Source organism: Miscanthus floridulus, chromosome 2 (assembly GCF_019320115.1).
Source record: "Miscanthus floridulus cultivar M001 chromosome 2, ASM1932011v1, whole genome shotgun sequence".
NCBI classification, from domain to species: domain Eukaryota; kingdom Viridiplantae; phylum Streptophyta; class Magnoliopsida; order Poales; family Poaceae; genus Miscanthus; species Miscanthus floridulus.
In genome coordinates, this window is record NC_089581.1 from 153,551,383 (window position 1) to 153,569,334 (window position 17,952).

At 46.5% G+C, this 17,952-nt stretch overlaps 3 protein-coding genes, 1 long non-coding RNA gene and 1 pseudogene across 5 annotated transcripts; 2 read left to right on the forward strand and 3 right to left on the reverse strand.

Moving 5' to 3' along the window:
• Positions 1 to 384: 384 nt before the first annotated feature.
• LOC136540173 (uncharacterized) lies at positions 385 to 1,592 on the reverse strand. Its single transcript, XR_010779891.1, has 4 exons — positions 1,178 to 1,592; positions 888 to 1,070; positions 719 to 794; positions 385 to 626 (listed from the first exon to the last, which is right to left on the reverse strand). It is a non-coding gene; the product is annotated as an uncharacterized lncRNA (long non-coding RNA).
• A 2,908-nt stretch (positions 1,593 to 4,500) lies between these two features.
• Positions 4,501 to 6,951, forward strand: LOC136533505 (uncharacterized). The gene is made up of 9 exons (XM_066526052.1): positions 4,501 to 4,833; positions 4,928 to 4,989; positions 5,123 to 5,213; positions 5,329 to 5,415; positions 5,517 to 5,570; positions 5,670 to 5,854; positions 5,950 to 6,032; positions 6,248 to 6,348; positions 6,499 to 6,951. The coding sequence occupies exons 1-9, from the start codon at positions 4,780 to 4,782 to the stop codon at positions 6,715 to 6,717; spliced, it is 936 nt and encodes a 311-aa protein (XP_066382149.1). The 5' UTR covers positions 4,501 to 4,779; the 3' UTR covers positions 6,718 to 6,951.
• A 390-nt stretch (positions 6,952 to 7,341) lies between these two features.
• On the reverse strand, positions 7,342 to 9,706 carry LOC136533496 (heat shock cognate 70 kDa protein 2-like). Its single transcript, XM_066526044.1, has 2 exons — positions 9,370 to 9,706; positions 7,342 to 9,249 (listed from the first exon to the last, which is right to left on the reverse strand). Exons 1-2 carry the CDS (start codon positions 9,581 to 9,583, stop codon positions 7,514 to 7,516), a joined length of 1,950 nt encoding a protein of 649 aa, XP_066382141.1. The 5' UTR covers positions 9,584 to 9,706; the 3' UTR covers positions 7,342 to 7,513.
• Positions 9,707 to 10,735: 1,029 nt separating this feature from the next.
• LOC136537287 (transcription factor VOZ1-like) lies at positions 10,736 to 11,721 on the forward strand (annotated as a pseudogene).
• Positions 11,722 to 11,852: 131 nt separating this feature from the next.
• Positions 11,853 to 17,509, reverse strand: LOC136533512 (U1 small nuclear ribonucleoprotein 70 kDa-like). Of its 2 annotated transcripts, none has more exons than XM_066526070.1 (10): positions 17,325 to 17,509; positions 17,116 to 17,230; positions 16,959 to 17,027; positions 15,924 to 15,999; positions 15,770 to 15,834; positions 15,596 to 15,658; positions 13,567 to 13,648; positions 13,307 to 13,469; positions 12,956 to 13,021; positions 11,853 to 12,860 (listed from the first exon to the last, which is right to left on the reverse strand). In XM_066526070.1, exons 1-10 carry the CDS (start codon positions 17,411 to 17,413, stop codon positions 12,215 to 12,217), a joined length of 1,434 nt encoding a protein of 477 aa, XP_066382167.1. In that variant the 5' UTR covers positions 17,414 to 17,509; the 3' UTR covers positions 11,853 to 12,214. The 2 variants fall into 2 exon arrangements, with proteins under 2 accessions (XP_066382167.1, XP_066382159.1); XM_066526062.1 differs by having other exon boundaries at positions 16,948 to 17,027.
• Between the last annotated feature and the right edge of the window lie 443 nt (positions 17,510 to 17,952).

A 17,952-nucleotide genomic window follows, 5' to 3' on the forward strand; every position in this document is an offset into this window, starting at 1 on the left:
ATAATTTTTAATGACGACCAGATTAGAGAGTCGTCACTAAATATCTTAAGGCCTGGCTAAGCCCATATACTAAGCAGACTTTTAAGCGGCCCATTTAGCTTCCTAATATTTTTTCAGCCCATTTTGTTTTATTATAATTAGCCCACACAATTTTTTGTTTGGGCCCATTTAGCTTACAGTCCAGCAGCATAACAGAACATATTTTTAGTCTGATTTTTATTTTCACATTCAGCCTGTTTTTTTATTTTCGCATTCCTGTTTGCATTTTTAGAGGCCCATTTTATAGCCAATATTTTTAGGTCCAGCCCATGCCACATTTTTTTAGGACGGCCCATGATAAAAAAAATCTGAAGCAAACAAAACACAACTAGTCCAAATTATTAAAATCACAGCTCAAACACATTCCATTCATAAACAAATCAATCGGTTAAATGGTCATACATCTACAGGGGAGAATTTTGAATTTGGAAAGAACCCAATCTGGACTCGTACATGAATGTCCATGGATTTTTGTAAGGAACAAATGGAAGGAGCTGATGCCGCAGATGAAATTGACTTCCTGCGAATATGCAAGTTTGCGTAAGGTAGAAGTGGAAGGAGCTGATGCAGCCGATGACGTCGACTTCCTGGGTATAAGCCATCAAGTAATAATCAGCCAACCAATCCAGAGTAATACAGTGCATGATTCAATTACTGGACAAAACAATCAGAGTCATACCATTCACCTTATTTCCATAATAACGGAAATCTAACCATCTCTAGAGTCCAGAGTTACCAGGCAAGCAGGGAGATTACTACATTCGCAACACAATCAGAGTAGCATGTTGGCAGCCTGACAACCAGAGACCACGAGCAACGAAGGAGAATGGAAAAAATGGAGGCGGTACCGTGCACGACGGGGTCAGCGTTGAGGCGATGAACCTCGGCGACGAGCGCGGGCTAGGAGATGTCCTCAGGGAGGTCGCCGTCGATGAGCAGATGCCGACCTCGGCAGACGCCTTGCGCTTCGTGTTCACGGAGGTCTGTGAGTCTTTCCGGCTCCCCACGATGGCCACGGCCAGCCTCGGAACCTACGAGCGAACGAGCGAGAGAGCACAGCGTCAGCACACAATCCGAGGCCTACGCGCCTCGATCCAAGAACTCACAGGCAGCGGATAGAGGGAAGCGGAGTGCTTACGAGTCTGGGCCGAGGAGAGCGCGGCCACATCGGCGGCGACGTCGCAGCGGACGCCGGCAGCGATGGCCTTGCCGTCGATGATCTGCGTCATCGCAGGGTAGCTGTGGTTCTTCGCGAGCGAGTGGGGGCGACGACTCCGGATGAGACCTGGGAATCTTGAGCTCCTTCGTGCACGCTGCCTAGATCCGTTGCCTCCTCCTCGGTTCTTCCTCGTCGATGACTCCATTAAAATCTGCGGCCGCCAGGACCTGATCCTCTGCTGCTAGCGTTGGATCCATTGCCTCCGGCGCCTTGGATTGGATATGGAGGGGTGGCGTCGCGGTCGGCATCTAGAGGGAGGGGAGTGGTAGCAGCAGGTGGCGGGCAGTGGTGTGGAGGCGCATGGGAGGGGAGGAAGCGGAGAGGGTGTGGATCCAGGAGCTGTCTAGGGTTTTGGAGGTGCTTTTATGTGAGGTTTGCTGCATCTTGGTCGTTCATTTTGATCTAATGGCCTGAATGTGGCGTGGCTTGCGGGCTGAGATGGGCCAGATCCACGAGATGGGCTTTATTTCTGCGAGCCTCTGTTTAATTTTTTTTCCTTTTATTTATTTACAACGAATTTTATGTTACTAGATTGCAAATCATAAGAACTATTGTCTACTGAATTTATATACCCCAACATAATTTTACATGAACTAGACTACCTAAGTGGTCAATATTTATATAAGTAGATTGCCATAAAAATTTTAAGTTATTTTAACAAAGTGAAACTATACATTGTTCACAAATAGATACATCCCTCACATAGTTTTATATAACTGTGTGAGTGATACATTGTAATCACCCTAATCATCTAGTGAAACACTCCTCATCTCAAGGATTCACTTCCTTCACTTGAGAACGAGGTAGAGTTGTAAAGCTCAAGCCTTAGTAGCTAACCTCAATAACGTGGAGGTAGACAAGCCTTAGTGGCGAGTTGAACCACGAAATAAATCATTGTGTCACTTGTGTTTTGCTTCATTACTTGCGATATTTGTTCTTGAGGTGTTTCTAGGGTTTGATTCCGATCTACAAATTGGTGGTGGTGCTACTTCTTCTAGTTGGTGATCTAGGTTCCTTATATCTGCAGATAGCTCAGTAATTTACTTGATCTAAGTTTCCATCGTTAGATTTTGAATTGTGGATCATTCTTGTCTGCAGGTGCGGCAGTGCCACAGTGCCGTTGGTAAGCGCGACAGTAATGGGTACTGTAGCACTTTTTGAAAAAACTTTTCGTAAACTAAACAAGGGCTAAACAAGGCCTACACCTAAAAATGTTCTGGATGTCCACAAGTACGTGCTTGTCGGACCCGCCTGGCAGCGGCCCAGAAAAAGAGAGAGATAGAGAGAGAGCGCCACGGCTTTCCAGATTTGCGGACGCGGGTGCGCGTGTGTTCGAGCGGGAAGCGGGATCAGACACCGGGTGAGTGCGCGTGACGTGGTTCGGCCAATAGGCTTGCACCACGCGGCACCGTGGGGCCCTGTCGTCGTTGGGTGAGAGAGAGAGTAGAGAAGAGAGAGGCCGGCTGGAGCTTTGGAAAAGATGCGGGTGGTAGCCTCCGTGAAACTCCATGGAACGGGACGGTGGCTGCAAAGGAGGAGAAAGAGGCGACGGAACGGAGCAGTAGTTTTTTTAAGTGAGCGCTGCGTTCCTCGTGCTGGGCCACGTCCTAGGCTTTGGGCTGGTCTGCTGGTGTGCTGGCGCATGTGGGGAAAAGAAGTCCAGGCAGGTTTCCGGTTTCCCCATGGGCCATGGGGTCCTTGCGTGCGCAAGCAGGTGCAAAACACGTGATTTAGAGGCCAAGGAGATTTGATTAGCATGCACGGGGTGGAGATCTAAAAAAAGCAAGCACAGGACGGATATTGAAAATATAAACATACTATACATGTGGTGTACGCAGGCCTGCTAGGCTGCCCCCGCGTGGAGCGCACGGCGCAAGCCTATGGGCTGTATATATAATAATTTGATAAATTATCAAGTACATGCTGATATATACAAATGACTGTGGGACTAGCTATCTAATTTCTTTTAAAATTTAACTAAAAGTTATGACAAACTAATATTGCCAATAATTTATGACAACTGCAAGGTAGCATGTTATGACGGAACATAGATCATCATAGACAAACTACTTCTCTAGGTTATGACGATTTTTATTGCGTCTTAATGACGAACACATAATTTTCGTTAGAAAGTCATTCTCCACCCAAAAGTCGTCATAAAACAGAATGACTTATTGACGAATTGACTCATCATCACAAAAAAATTGTCATAGATCTTAAGATTTCTTGTAGTGTCTTAATAGTACGTCTATCTATTATAAACTCACTCATACCCACTTGGTGTCTTGAGTGGCAAAACAAAATAGCCCTATCAAATATACCTTTGTCTTGAGCCCATTTTGTTTTTCTCTTTCTTCTTTTCCAAAGTTTAGAGCTTGCTCATCGTCACATGTCCACCATCATTACCTTGGACTTCATCTTGCTCCAACACTTGGTTTTGGACCATCCTATCTGGTTTACACACTTAGATCAATGATTAGTCCAATAGATTTCATCAATCATTCAAAACCAAACTAGGACTTTCAGGTGGCTCGAGCAACGACTCCAACGCCTTTCCACCGCCTCTGCGGGCCGGCGGCCTGGCTTCCTCCACGGTTTCGAGCGCCACCGTCCTCCTCTCTTCCCTTGCTGAAGTAGGCCTCGGGCTGGCCTAGTCTCCTTGGCAGGCCGTGCTTATCGGGCCAGCCTGGCCCGAAAACCGATCCAGCAGGCCGTGCTTGGGTCGTCGGTGAGGCACAGTGCCTGGCTCGGCCCTTTGCCCATCTATACATGTGCGCTAGTACTAGGGCCAGCTCGACAGCCATAAAAGCTTGCATCAGGACTCGCAAATACTCCAAGCATGGCAGCCGTTTCCTCGATCAAGAAAAAAAGATTTTAACTTTGGTCAAAGCATCTAGTACATCTGCACGTTTTTTAACTTTTATTAAGGTACAACAGCATAGCCGTGTTCCAAACAGCCCGTACTCAGAGTCTCACACGCCCATGCTCACGGCGCCGAGCCACCGAGAGTCCGAGACGCACAGCACGCTTGAACAGTCGCATTTACGCGTTCACAAGCGTTTCGCGGTCGGACGGGCTGCAAATGTGAACCTGACTAGTGGATTGCAGTCCAAACCAACAGGCAACTGGGCCCTGGCGTGCAAGCAGCAGCCCATCGGCTCCACTCAAGAAAAAAAGAAGAAGGAGTCCATCGGCCCGTGCACGAGGGTCTCCTCGTCCTGCCGGATTGCACCACTGCGTCTGCGACTCTGCGAGTGCGCATCCTCCCCCCTTCCCAGCCGCCCACTCCCTCCCTCGCCCGGTCGCCCCACACGACGCTGGCGCGTCCAACTCCAACTCAACAAGACATCCATCCATCGACGGCGGCGAAATTGGTGCCGATTTCTAGAGGGTTGTCACTTCACAGGTTAATCAAGCAGACAACGTCGCCGCTTCCAATTGCCGGTGCTCTCTGCCACTCTGCCCTACGGAGCCCGCACCGCGGAAACATTTCATAGGTGCGCGTGCGTGGAGCGGAGGCCATGGCGGCGGCGAAGGTCAAATCGGCCGCCCTCTCCGTCACTCACAAGTGCCGGGTACTGCTCGCCAGCAACATCAGCTACGGCTCCGCTCCTCTCTTGTTAGCTACTGGTGTTCTTGTTCTTACTTCCCTCGCCCCTGGTTTCGCAGAACATCTTGGCCGCCGGTTGGGAAGCCCACCTCAACACGGTGAAGGCCGACGCCAAGGGAAGGTGCGTGCGCCCCATTGCTACTCTCTGGATTCATACGCTCGTGTCGTATTATCTGTGTATTTGTGCGAATAAGGTCTGGAACAGTATGAGCTGTTTGTCTTGATTGGTTTTTGTTGGGGTTGCTCTTGGGCAGCAAGGATGAGATTTACACGTCGAGGGTGCACTACATGATCCAGAAGGGGACGCCCTACCTGATTGTCCCTGAGAACGACATGCACAACATTGTAAAACTCTCAATTCCTGTTGTTCGTGTACTTATGATGTTCGATCAATTGTAGTTGCTGTCATAGTTAAATTTTATTAAAATATGTTGCTTGTGTGGAATCTTGTGTTGGATAGAACATTATAATCGACGAGCGGGGGTCTCTTGCAGTATGCAGTCCGATCCGTGGCCGAGTTGCGAGCTTATTGAAGTCACTGAAGAAGGTGGTTCTCTATGAATTTCAACTTGATGGCATTGAAATTGTTGCTCGTTTGCTTTTCTCGTATTGCTTGTACGAGCACCTTAATCTTGTTGCTGAACACAGACGCCTCCTCGTGTTGCTATGACTGGTGATGTTCTGCGCCTGAAAGACTCAAAGGTAAACTTGTTCTCCAGTCCCCAGCATGCATAAACATGCTTCATTGCTTACTATAGGTGGTAAGGTGATGCCCGCTAATCTTTGTGTACTGTGCTGAAGGTTCCAATTATTGCTGATAGCCTGAAGAAAGATATTCTGAAGGAACACGAAGCTGCTAGTGGAGCTAGTTATGGAGTGTCAGCAATACTGTCTTCGGCGGGTGCTACCTGCAGGTCACGGAGTGAAGGCCTCCTCAGTCTACTCAGTGAGGAGAGCTCTTACAGCATCTTAAAATTTGACATAGGGTCTGTAACATGGCTTGTTTATTTTCTGATGTTAGGTATCTTTTCTTATTACTTAATTCAGCACAGCTGAATTTTCATCATTGCTATTCTTGCAGTTCATGTGTCTACATAGACTCCAATGGGAGCAGCCATAATATTGAATTGGACAGCTTTGAACCACCAAAAGCAGATCTGCTAAGTAAGTCTTTTTTTTTATTATTCTTACAAGCTCTTTCAACCCTGCTGCCCTGCATCTTCACCTTTATTCTTTTGATGACAGCTATATGCAGACCAAATGTTAAGCTAGATATATAACTCCAGGATACTACTAGTCAGTTGCTTTCAACAATTATATGTTTCCACGCCTATTTGCACTACGATGTTAATTTTCTAAATATGTATTCAACTTCCTAGTGCCATTCTCTGCAAAGCTTGTGGATGGTATCAACCGAAATGACTCGAGGAGGAGGGCACTGATGATTTTCTGTTTTGAGTATTTTAATGTGATAGCAAGAGTAAGTTATTCTCTTGTATCTGCACACATTGCAATGTTGCATAGGATGCTCTTGTTGTTTCTGATATGTGCGGCTTCTTTCTTGTTGTCTGAATTATGGCCTTTCTGTTAGTTCAGTACAATTAACTATCATATCTATCTTTGCTTGAAGAGCGCTGTCATGCTTTCCATTGACCACCACGGTTTTGATGTTCTCGCCAAAGTGCCTGAAAGAGCCATCCTTACTGATGTCCCTCGACAATACCACTGCAAGGAGTTCAGGTTCACATTCAAGGAACCAGCCAAGGATGCTGAGGACTTCTGCCGCATGTTGGTTGGGTTGGAGGAAGAGGTTTTGAAGAGCGTGAAGAGCTATAGCGGTTTAGGGTGACAGCCCACTTAGCAGAATCTGAATCAGTGAGGAACTATATCTGATATTCGGATTCTGGTACTCATCTTTTATGGTTGGAAGTTTGAAGTATGGTTTCATGTTGCTGTGTTATTGGACAATATGGTTTCTTGAAGTTTGTAGAGTAGATGATGTTTGAACATGGAGCGCAGACTACTAATTCTGATTGAATGATATTCAGTGTTGACAGTGAAACCCTGAATTGCAAACCCAAAATTTATATATTTAGATTTTTATAGCCTGCATGATTGATTTTTGCGTGCATGTTGTTATTATTATTTGTTAGCCTAGTGCTCCTGTTGTTAAGCTTCAGGCTTTTTCTGAAATCTTAGTTATTCATCATTGTATTGCGTAGGTTAATAAAGGTTTTTAGCCATCTAAAATAGATTTTGAAGACGAATACATAAAAAAAAGGACGTATCCAGTGCAGAGAGCTTCTGTCCTATGCGGGGTCTGGGGAAGGGTATTAGTGGCAAGCTTTACCCTCGCTTGTGCAATGCGAGGAGATCGCGACTCGAACCGATTTTTTCGAACCCGGGACCTTTCGGTCTAAGGCGGTAAGACTCTACCGCTTGTATCAGGCCCGCCCTTTCGAAGACAAATACATGCAGGAATGAAAAGTATAGTATACTAATCAATCACTAGCCAGGGTAATAATATAAACTTAAACATGAACTAGGGCCCCTGTATATGGCCAAAAAAGAAATTGCATAAAAAGAGTACTAGGATCCACTTTGTAATTATTTAAGCAAAACTATATATATCAAAATGTCCTCATTTAGTCGACTTCTTCGATCTTGGGGCCTGCATCGCTGCCACCAGCCGGCGGAGCATCCTGATCCATGCCACCGGCCATGTCAGGACCAGCGGCGCCCTGGTACATCTTCGCGATGATGGGGTTGCAGATGCCCTCCAGCTCCTTCATCTTGTCCTCAAACTCGTCGACCTCGGCGAGCTGGTTGTTGTCGAGCCAATTAATGGCCCCCTCGATGGCGTCATCAATCTTTTTCTTGTCGGCCTCCGGGAGTTTGGAGGCGATCTTGTCGTCCCTGATGGTGTTGCGCATGTTGTAGGCGTAGTTCTCGAGCGAGTTCTTGGCGTCCACCTTCTTCTTGTGCTCCTCGTCCTCGGCCTTGTACTTCTCTGCCTCCTGCACCATCTTCTCGATCTCCTCTTTGCTCAGCCGGCCCTTGTCGTTGGTGATCGTGATCTTGTTCTTCTGGCCGGTGGTCTTGTCCTCCGCCGACACGTTGAGGATGCCGTTGGCGTCCATGTCGAAGCACACGGTGATCTGGGGGACACCCCTGGGCGCCGGAGGGATGCCAGAGAGCTCGAACTTGCCGAGCAGGTTGTTGTCTTTGGTCCTGGCCCTCTCACCCTCGTACACCTGGATGAGCACGCCGGGCTGGTTGTCGGAGTACGTGGAAAAGACCTGCTCCTTCTTCGTCGGGATGGTGGTGTTCCTGGGGATGAGCACCGTCATGACGCCTCCGGCCGTCTCCAGGCCGAGCGAGAGCGGCGAGACGTCGAGCAGGAGCAGGTCCTGCACCTTCTCGTTGCCCTCGCCGGTGAGGATGGCGGCCTGGACGGCGGCGCCGTACGCGACAGCCTCGTCTGGGTTGATGCTCTTGCACAGCTCCTTGCCGTTGAAGAAGTCCTGGAGCAGCTGCTGCACTCGGGGGATGCGGGTGGAGCCGCCCACGAGCACGACGTCGTGCACGCTGCTCTTGTCCATCTTGGCGTCGCGGAGGCACTTCTCCACGGGCTCCATGCACTTGCGGAAGAGGTCCATGTTGAGCTCCTCGAACCGGGCGCGGGTGATGGTGGTGTAGAAGTCGATGCCCTCGTAGAGCGAGTCGATCTCGATGGTGGTCTGGGCGGTGGAGGAGAGCGTCCTCTTGGCCCTCTCGCAGGCGGTCCTCAGCCGCCGGAGCGCCCTGGGGTTGCCGGTGATGTCCTTCTTGTTCTTCCTCTTGAACTCCTGCACGAAGTGGTTCACGAGCCGGTTGTCGAAGTCCTCGCCTCCCAGGTGGGTGTCGCCAGCGGTGGCCTTGACCTCGAAGATGCCCTCCTCGATGGTGAGGAGCGAGACGTCGAAGGTACCGCCGCCGAGGTCGAAGATGAGGACGTTCTTCTCGCCGTCGCTGCTCGACTTCTTGTCGAGTCCGTAGGCGATGGCCGCGGCCGTGGGCTCGTTGATGATGCGCATGACGTTGAGGCCGGAGATGACGCCGGCGTCCTTGGTGGCCTGTCGCTGGGAGTCGTTGAAGTAGGCCGGGACGGTGACGACGGCGTTCTTGATGGTAGTGCCGAGGTAGGCCTCGGCCGTGTCCTTCATCTTGTTCAGGATCATGGAGCTGATCTCCTCGGCCGAGAACTGCTTCTCCTCGCCCCTGAACTGCACCCCGATCATGGGCTTGTCGCCGGAGCCCGGGATCACCTTGAAAGGCCACAGCTTTACGTCACTCTGCACCGACGCGTCAGAGAAGCGCCGCCCGATGAGCCGCTTCGCGTCTGCAAACGGATCAACAAACCACGCAGCGTATTAGATCCACACCCCGCGTATGAACGGATCAAGCAAACAGATAAACAGCGTTCACATAACAAAAGAAAGATCAATGCTGCTGGACTTACCGAAGACGGTGTTGATGGGGTTCATGGCGACCTGGTTCTTGGCCGCGTCGCCGACGAGCCTCTCGGAGTCGGTGAACGCGACATACGACGGCGTTGTGCGGTTGCCCTGGTCGTTGGCGATGATCTCGACACGGTCATGCTGCCACACCCCGACGCACGAGTAGGTCGTGCCGAGGTCGATGCCGATCGCCGGCCCGTCTCCCTTTCCGGCCATGGAGAGACGCTCTCGTCGAGAGTATCGGGGAGAAGGGAAAAAAAATCTACTGGACTCGCCGGGTCAGCGCGTACGTGGTGGAGGAATTGAGGAGGAACGGAGGAACCGGTGGACGAGGAGGGAGGCGAGGGGGGCTGGATTTAAAGGTTTGTGTGGCCGGGGAGGGGTTCTAGAAAGTTCCGGCGCGTCCCGGCTGTCGGATGCGATCTGGACAGTGGTGCCGTAGAAACGGGCGCGTCGTGGGGAACTTGGACCCGTTCGTGGAGGCTAATTCCGGCAGCCAACTGTGAGGGTGGGGGATTCTGTAATGTACCGGAAGGTTCTGGAGATGGAGACGTTCCCTCTCGCGTCGTGGGTGACTGGCGGTTGATGCGTTGCTTCGGCGTGTTGCCGTGTTGGGTTCGATCCCGTTTCGGAGGCCGCCGAGTTTGAGTGTTTGACCGAGGAAGGTTCTTGCTTATTTTTGGCGCAGCAGGCCACGAATTCCTTCGAAATTTGGAAGCCCAAGAGGCCGTCTGTGTAAGCCAGGCCTGTTTCAAGAGTCCCAAGCATGTGCCACGGCCCAGTGACATTTTATCATCATCATCCAATAGAAAGGGGCCTAGATTTCCTAAAAGATACTCCATCCGTCCCAAAATAAGTGACGTTCTCGTTTCCCGAGAAACAAATGTCGACAATTATATATTAAAATATATAAATATTTATGCTAAGTAATTAGTATCATCGAAAAGATCTTTTAGTCTAGTTTTTTAACAAATTTATTTGAAGATATAAATATTGCACGTATTTTCTACAAATCAAGTCAAACTTGTGGCACGAAAATCCAAAACGTCTTTTATTTTGGGACGGAGGGAGTAGTCATCAAGACGCGTCCCACACACCCTTCGATTCTGCGGTTTCGGTTAGCAGTCGGTGGTGTGTGGTGCAACACCCACAGTCCCACACTGCCACTCAAAAGGAATCGCGGTGCCATCTCGCCGTCTTTGCTTTCCGGCGATCTGGAGGAGAACCTACTCCGTGCAGTGATGCAGACGCTCGTTGGGCCCTTCATCAGATTCGCAGCCCATAACCTATTCCATCGTTGCGGTTTGCGGTCAAAGCTACACATTCCAGGGATTAGGAATTGAACCATCTTGAAAAAAAAGGAAATTCATGAACTTGGATTATGATAACTTAATTTTGATAGTTGACCTTTCTGGGTCTAATCTTGATGTCCTTAATAACCTAGAAGGGATTGTTCAACTGGAATATCCACAGTTCAATTTGCCACACGAGTTAGCCATACCTTGGCATGAGTATATGTGGACAGAGTGCTGGGGGTATTTTCTTGCACATGACAGATTTGCTCAAAACAGTGACTTCTGCACCTTCTGCATTCCTGAAGCCAAAATGCGCTCTCTGGGACTGCCCCAGGCCTGCTATTGGATCAGAAAGTTGGCATGATTATTGTAGCATGTATCATGTTGATTTGGCTGTGCAGGAAGAGGGCGCTCCAGGCAAAATAACTGTGATTCGTCCAAGAGGCATTAATCTGCTGTTTGTGTCAGTGCAAAAATTCAAGGAAAAATGTTGGGGTCCCTATCTATGAAGGAGCTGCTACTGCAAAGTCTCCGTGGAATGCACCTGGTAAGGTTTTCATTCATGACTTGTGCCTATACATGGTACTGATGAACGTTTTTACTAATCCTTAGCCATCCTCTATTATTGCAGAACTTTTCGATCTTTACATCTTTGAAGGTGAATATATCATAGAATGGTTTTCTTTGACAAACTAAGGAGGGCATTTGACAGTGGAAATCGGGAGCAGTGGTCCTTGCTAGATTACAACGGCCGTGGTTGGCATGAATCTAGGAAGCAGGTGATGGACTTTTGGGTTCTGAAGAGGTCCTATTACATGGATCCACAGCCATCTAACAGTTATGAATGTCACATCTATGAATATGAGATCATTGACTATGATGCTTTTGCCTTATATCGGCTTGAAATTCAAATCTTCAGATGCAAAGAAGATCGCTAAATCAAAATTAGCTTGTAATCCACTGAATGAAATTCAGCAGCAAACGCTTAGACTCAGTGCAGACAATCCTGTAGACACCAAACGGGCAACCCAGAGGACAAAGGCTAACCCAATAGAATGATGTGAACATCGCACTCAAAATATTGTTTTTTTATTATAGTAACTGTACAACACACTCTTCAATTTAAATTGTCATGATATTATTTTTTCCCCGTAGCAACACACAGGCATGATCCTAGTGATTGCAAGTCATTTTGTTAGAAGAAAAAATGGAACAACATTTCTAAAGTTATGCAAAAAATTGGAACAAATAATTTAAAGGATCTGTCATACAAAACTTTTTAACAGAAGAGTACAAGGACGAGGGCAAATCATATGGATCTCCACAACCAGATTACACAAACATCTTATTCCACAAGGCACTGGCAGCAACAGGCTTCAAATTCCAAAATCCACGCAGTTGGGCATGCTTTTGCTTCCTTTTGAGAATTTCCCAACATGGAAGAACATAACTGACAGGCACTATGCAGCTGAAACAAATTCATACAAAGAACAAACTTTGGAATTATCATTGTATATCGGTATAGAGCTGCAGGCAAATCTCACCACTGCAATCAAGCTTCATTCATGTGTTCACCAGCCCAGTGATACTGGTAGTCGCCTTCCTCATATGCCTCGCCTTCCTCGGGGCCTTCTGGTTCAGCATTGTTTGGCTGCATCTGATAGTTGGCTTCACGATAATACTCGTGCTCATGCCGCTTTGAGTGTTCAGTTTCATGCGCACGTCCATCTTGACCATAACCATATGCGTCATGACCTTTGTGTTGCTCATACTGACCATAGCCATAATCCTGCCCATAACTTGACAGATTTTTGTCATGCTTTGTCCCACCATTGCCATAGTCTGCATCCCTCTCATGCATGTGACCACGGTCACGTTCATGACTGGTGCGCTCATAATCTCTTTCACCACGGTCCCTGCCTCTCTCACGATGGCGATCATGAGAGCGAGCACGATCCCTTTCTCTATCATAGTCCCGACCACGATCCCTGTCCCTGTCACGACGATCACGGTCACGGTCACGGCCATGCTCTCTTTCACGGTCCTTTCCTCTCTCACTGTCCCGAGTCCTCTCACGGTCTCTATGGTGATGCTTCTCATCTCGTGAATCTCTATCACGAGTCCGGTCATGCGAACGTTCACGGGTCCTCTCCTCACGGTCTCTTTCCCGTACCCTTTCACGAGATTTTTCACGATCCCTTTGAGTGAAAATAATTACAGAAAGAAGCAATTAATATAAAGCATCAAAAGTATGACATCAATGCAACAATCCCTTTAATTCGGCATGGCTTACCTATCGGCACGACGATCATCCCTCCTAGGCTCTTCTGATCTAGGGCGCCCACCATGCTGTTGCTCCCTGATAATAAGATATGCACAAGTGTTAACAACTAGATATCGTAATGCCAACATAAATGTAGCACAAGTAATACACTAAGGTCATCACAACTTTCAACAACAATGACGTGTCAATGTATCAGATGGTACAGAAGGCCTCATACAGAAAAGCATATAAAATTCAAAAGGAACACAAACATGTAGAAGCAAAGCAAACACATATGACCAGTATAAGCATTAGTGACAAGTTTGACTCCAGTGCCTCTTTCTATTTTTACAGGTGGTCAAAATGAGAAAACAGATGTACCTAGTGGAATCCTTTTTGTCAGTATCAGCACCACCCATCCTGCTTGATCCCAACCCACCACCCAATCTCCTGGGACGCCAATTTGGAACAGTTCTACCACGCTCAACATCAACTAATACCCTCCTGTTGTCCACTTTTCTCCCATCTGCTTGCTTGTAAGCATCTGGTGAGAACCCAAGTTAGCAGACAAAATGTAAGTTATTAGGAGAGTCAAAAAATAAACCAAATGGGAAATTGCAACAAAAAAAAGAGAACCTTACTTTTCATGTCACGTGTGTGCACATACTCTATGAATGCATATCCTCTAGGTTTACTTGTATCTTTCTCAGTTACAAGACGAACCTGCAAAGATCAAATATAGTAATCAAATAATATTCAATAAGAAAGTTCCACTGAACTTAAGAATAGATATATTATTAGTTCTAATTGTGTTTGCTGTTCTTTTAATATTTAGCATATTTTATGCTGCACGACAGACAGGCATAAAGCCTAAAACAGCCGTGCTAACCTTGCACATGTAGAGCTTCCACGAGGAGTGAAATCCAGCACAGATCAACACAGTTGGAGGAAAGCGCTGTCTGGCCGATTGGCATACGTTGGGAAATAAATTGGATATCCCCTTACCAGGGAATTTTACTAAACAAAAAGGGTGTACAATAGCAATGTTTTCAAGTCGTCCAGTCGAACCTAGTCGCCATGGGACCGACTAGGATGATTAATCGCGATTAATCGGACGACTTGTACAAGTCGACGGTACCCCTAATCAGTAAGCAGGGGCCGATTAGGACGATTAATCGCGATTAATCGGATGACTTGAAAACATTGCACGATAGCACTAAATACTATACCAAGTCGCCCTCCATCGGTGAAATTTGTTCAGCCTTCGTTTACCAAACGAACAGAATGATAACAAAGTTAACAGAAAGGTGATAAATACCAAGTGAGTGATGTATACCCCTTATGGACAAATCGACGGATCTTCAACTCTAGGAGTTCAGAGATGCAATTAGTGCTGTGTCAGGTTGTCGATTGCTCCACAAAACCAGAATTTGGTAGCAGTGCTAGTTTTAATAGCTAAACTGAAGGAACTATAAATACTATACTCACAGCACACCTACCCAATTAAGCCCACATAACGTAGAAAATCCCTGTCTACAAACTGCTTTTTGAAAAATACAAAGTGATCTATGCAATTTTGTGCCACTGTCAGCATTTTTCAAGCTTGTTTACCCAAGTTGACCAATATGGTAGATGCAAATTTGTGGAATGAGAGAACAACTCAACCATTACTAGCAATTTGCTCCTCTCATGAAATTTTCTCGATGACAACAAAAAGGTACTAGGAAATAGAGAACCTGTGCCACGGATAGGTGCAGCCATAGTTACCTGTTTACGCATATTTGTGTTCCCAGAGATGCCTTGCCATTAATTGGTTGTACCAACCATGCACATATTAAAATGGCTTTCCAATGATTCAAAGCAAAAGACTAACTAAATTACCAGCGAGCATACATATGACTGAACCCTATATAATTTTTCATTTGAAATGTATTCCACTAAGCCCCAAATAGTACAAAAAATGCTTAAAAAGAGAGACTGTTGAGTTGTAGACCTTCTGTGCTCACAGAGATGATTGATGTTTCCTTAGTTTAGCACAACAAAACTGACAAGAGTTACTCCACACACCCCTCCCATGAAAATTTTCTTGTCTGATGTTTAAATACACTTAACTAGCTAACATTTTACATCATTGTGTTGGAACTGTATAAAACTACTGAAAATATTTTATTCTGGAACTAATTTCATAATTAAGCATTCAAGTAAAATGAAGTACAGAGAAATCATCGAATTCACAGCTCAAAAACCATAAATAGTTGTCACGGAATACATTCAAGAGCAAACACTAAATACCTGTGCATGAAACAGGGCAAATAAGTTGTTGGCTCCAAAAACTAAAGTTCAATTAAAACATTGATGCTAAGTTTACCATGACTACGAAAATTGAAAGAGTTCCCAGTTTCTTTGAAAGCATTTCGAAGTTAGTTTTCAGAAACCAGAAAGAAAATGAAGAAGTGCAACTTTTGATTCCAGATATGAAATGGAGCAACAGAGTGATTATAAGGACCCTTGGTGTCGCAAACACTTGTCCGAGGAGCTTAGAAGGAAGCCATAAACTAATGAGGCAACCTTTCCACAGTTTTGGCCAATGATTGTTTGCATTTTAGAACTGAAAAAACCTTACCAAAGTGCAATAACTTCACCTGCACAGGAATTCACTACATTACTTACCCTTTTAATAGGACCATAACCTTCAAACTCCCGTTTGATCCTCTGCTCAGATGTCTCATAGTTCTGCAACAATGGCAAAGCCAATTAGCTTGGTGTTACAAAGATAACTTGCCATCTATTTTTCATGAGTACGGACTAAGGAATGCGCCAATGATTTCAAGCAAAAATACTTACAAGTCTAGCAACAAAGAGTGTTTTGTATGGGTCTCCAGTAGCATTGGGGTCACTTTGTGGGTCATCTGCATAAAACCAAATCAGAACAATGATGTTAATACATCCATCATTTTAAAAGAATTGGGGTGACACCATGCCTTAAGTAAGAACTTACACTTCTCAAGCTCTTCAGCAACCTTAGCTGCACCTTGCTCGAGCTTATTATTGCGAATCCTAGCCTTTTTCTCAGCCTGTATACAGAGCATATATATAATCAGGTACAAGATAAAATAAAATAGTAAAAGGGTGGAACAATGTTATGATATGCCCCAAAATGGAGAAAGACATAATCCAATGCATTATTAAGCCAGAATTTGTGCAGTTGAAGAATGATTTAGGCCCATGTGATCTCAGCAAAAAGAAGTTTGACAATGCCTTCACACAGTTGGATGCATGATTATCATCTCAAAAGTCAAAACATTAAAATATCTGGAACATACTCAAACCATGCATGCTTTTGTAGCAGAAGCAACTACCAAAGTTGACCGGTAATACCCTAAATATCATGTGCTACAAGCAGATTTCGGAAGCTACTTTCAACAAGATGCAATTCTTTATAACAAATACATAATACACCATCCAGTTGGGCACTTGCACTACAGCATAACTCAGCTACCTCAGAAACCCAATCACAAAGTCAGATTAGAGAAAACTGTACAAACATGATATCAGGCACACGGCACACCTAGGACACTCAGCATATATATATATATTTTTTTACTTCTCTCTCTCAAATTCTCATTTTGTCATCAGCATTAACAGCCAACCCAAGTAGCTGTGATACCACCAGCCATCAGCATATTTCTATTGCTCTGCTGCATCATATTCCTTTGATTACCTTTGGTAAACCGATGCAAACTGTAATATCAAACTAAGTATATGCTAGGATGCATGGTTTTTGGATGTGCCAACCCTAATGCAGCCACTTTGATCTTTTTGGCACTATAACCTATTGAGCTTTTGATTGATTTTATATGTTCAGTTTCAAGGCACAGCCTTGTCTGCACTGTAGCCTTAAATATTTTGTGCAAGAAAAATAGGAGGTGCTTGATTTTAGCTAAAAAAAGAAGTATGTGTCTGACTTTTTTTTAGTTCTCCAATATTGATCAAAACCTTAAAATTATTAGACAAAAACATACCCTGGTCTCACACTTAGGCACCGGCGGAGCATACTGTGGATCGTTGCTCTCAGCAAAGTGCGACACAAACTGTGCCATCCCTGCATCCAAATCAGTAGCCACATCAGTCAGTCAGTGAGCAAACCCTTGAAAACATCTAATAGACATTCCCAAGATCCGTCGACTCACCGGTGTAAGCCGGCAATTTGCGCTTCTCCAGTGGGGGCTTGTACTCGAGAGGCGGCCGCGGCTCAAAGAGCTTGAGCAGGTTGGGAGTGAGCCCCGTCGGGTGGATCTGCCCCATCTGCGAGCGAAGAGAAACAAACCTCAGATCAGAGACGAATCAGGCAGCTAGGTTTAGGGTTTAGTGGGGGGAGAGGAGGGGATCGGTGGCTTACGAGCTTGAGCTGCTGGACGTTAGGGCGCTGGCCCTGTCCCCTGGGGCGGGAGTCCGGGTTGCCCCGCATCTGCCCCCCGCCGTGGCCATAGTCGCCCATCGTCAACGCCGGCGAAGGAGCCGGCGGCTCGAGAGAGGTGCGAAGCGAGGTGGGGAGAGATGTGTCCCTCTTGTATGTTTTGTTGGGAAATCAGATCGCCTGACGTGCCGTTCCCTACCATCCAACGGAGCAGCTGAGCCCAGGTGGTCCACCTCCTCCGCACGTTGTGTCGGCCCAACAACACGGCCTGTTAAGGCGTAAAAGCAGCGCCGTTTCTCTTTTGGAAGCCCAGATGGAGCGACTGCCGGGAGCGGTCGTGGAGGGCGACGTCAGGCTATCTGATTCCTGAATTTCTTCGAAATTTGGAAGCCCAGTAGGAGGAGGAAGTGCTGGCCCACATTAAGGCCATCTGTGTAATCCAGGCCTATTTAAGAGTCCCAAGCATGTGACACGGCCCAGTAACATTTTATCATCATTATTATCCAATAGAGGGGCCTAGATTTCCTAAAAGATAAGGCCTAGATTTAGTTTATACTGTAATCAATCAAATATCGGGCACATTGCCGTTGTCACATCATCTGTTCATCGT

Coding starts and splice junctions, on each gene's coding strand:
- LOC136533496 (XM_066526044.1), bottom strand. CDS start 9,583: ATGGCCGGAAAGGGAGACGGGCCGGCGATCGGCATCGACCTCGGCACG. Junction 9,250..9,369: donor CCCCATCAACACCGTCTTCG/GTAAGTCCAGCA, acceptor ATCCGTTTGCAG/ACGCGAAGCGGCTCATCGGG.
- LOC136533512 (XM_066526062.1), bottom strand. CDS start 17,423: ATGGGCGACTATGGCCACGGCGGGGGGCAGATGCGGGGCAACCCGGAC. Junction 17,231..17,324: donor ACGTCCAGCAGCTCAAGCTC/GTAAGCCACCGA, acceptor CTTCGCTCGCAG/ATGGGGCAGATCCACCCGAC. Junction 13,470..13,566: donor GCACACACGTGACATGAAAA/GTAAGGTTCTCT, acceptor GGTTCTCACCAG/ATGCTTACAAGCAAGCAGAT.
- LOC136533505 (XM_066526052.1), top strand. CDS start 4,780: ATGGCGGCGGCGAAGGTCAAATCGGCCGCCCTCTCCGTCACTCACAAG. Junction 5,214..5,328: donor AGAACGACATGCACAACATT/GTAAAACTCTCA, acceptor TGTGTTGGATAG/AACATTATAATCGACGAGCG. Junction 5,571..5,669: donor TGCGCCTGAAAGACTCAAAG/GTAAACTTGTTC, acceptor ACTGTGCTGAAG/GTTCCAATTATTGCTGATAG.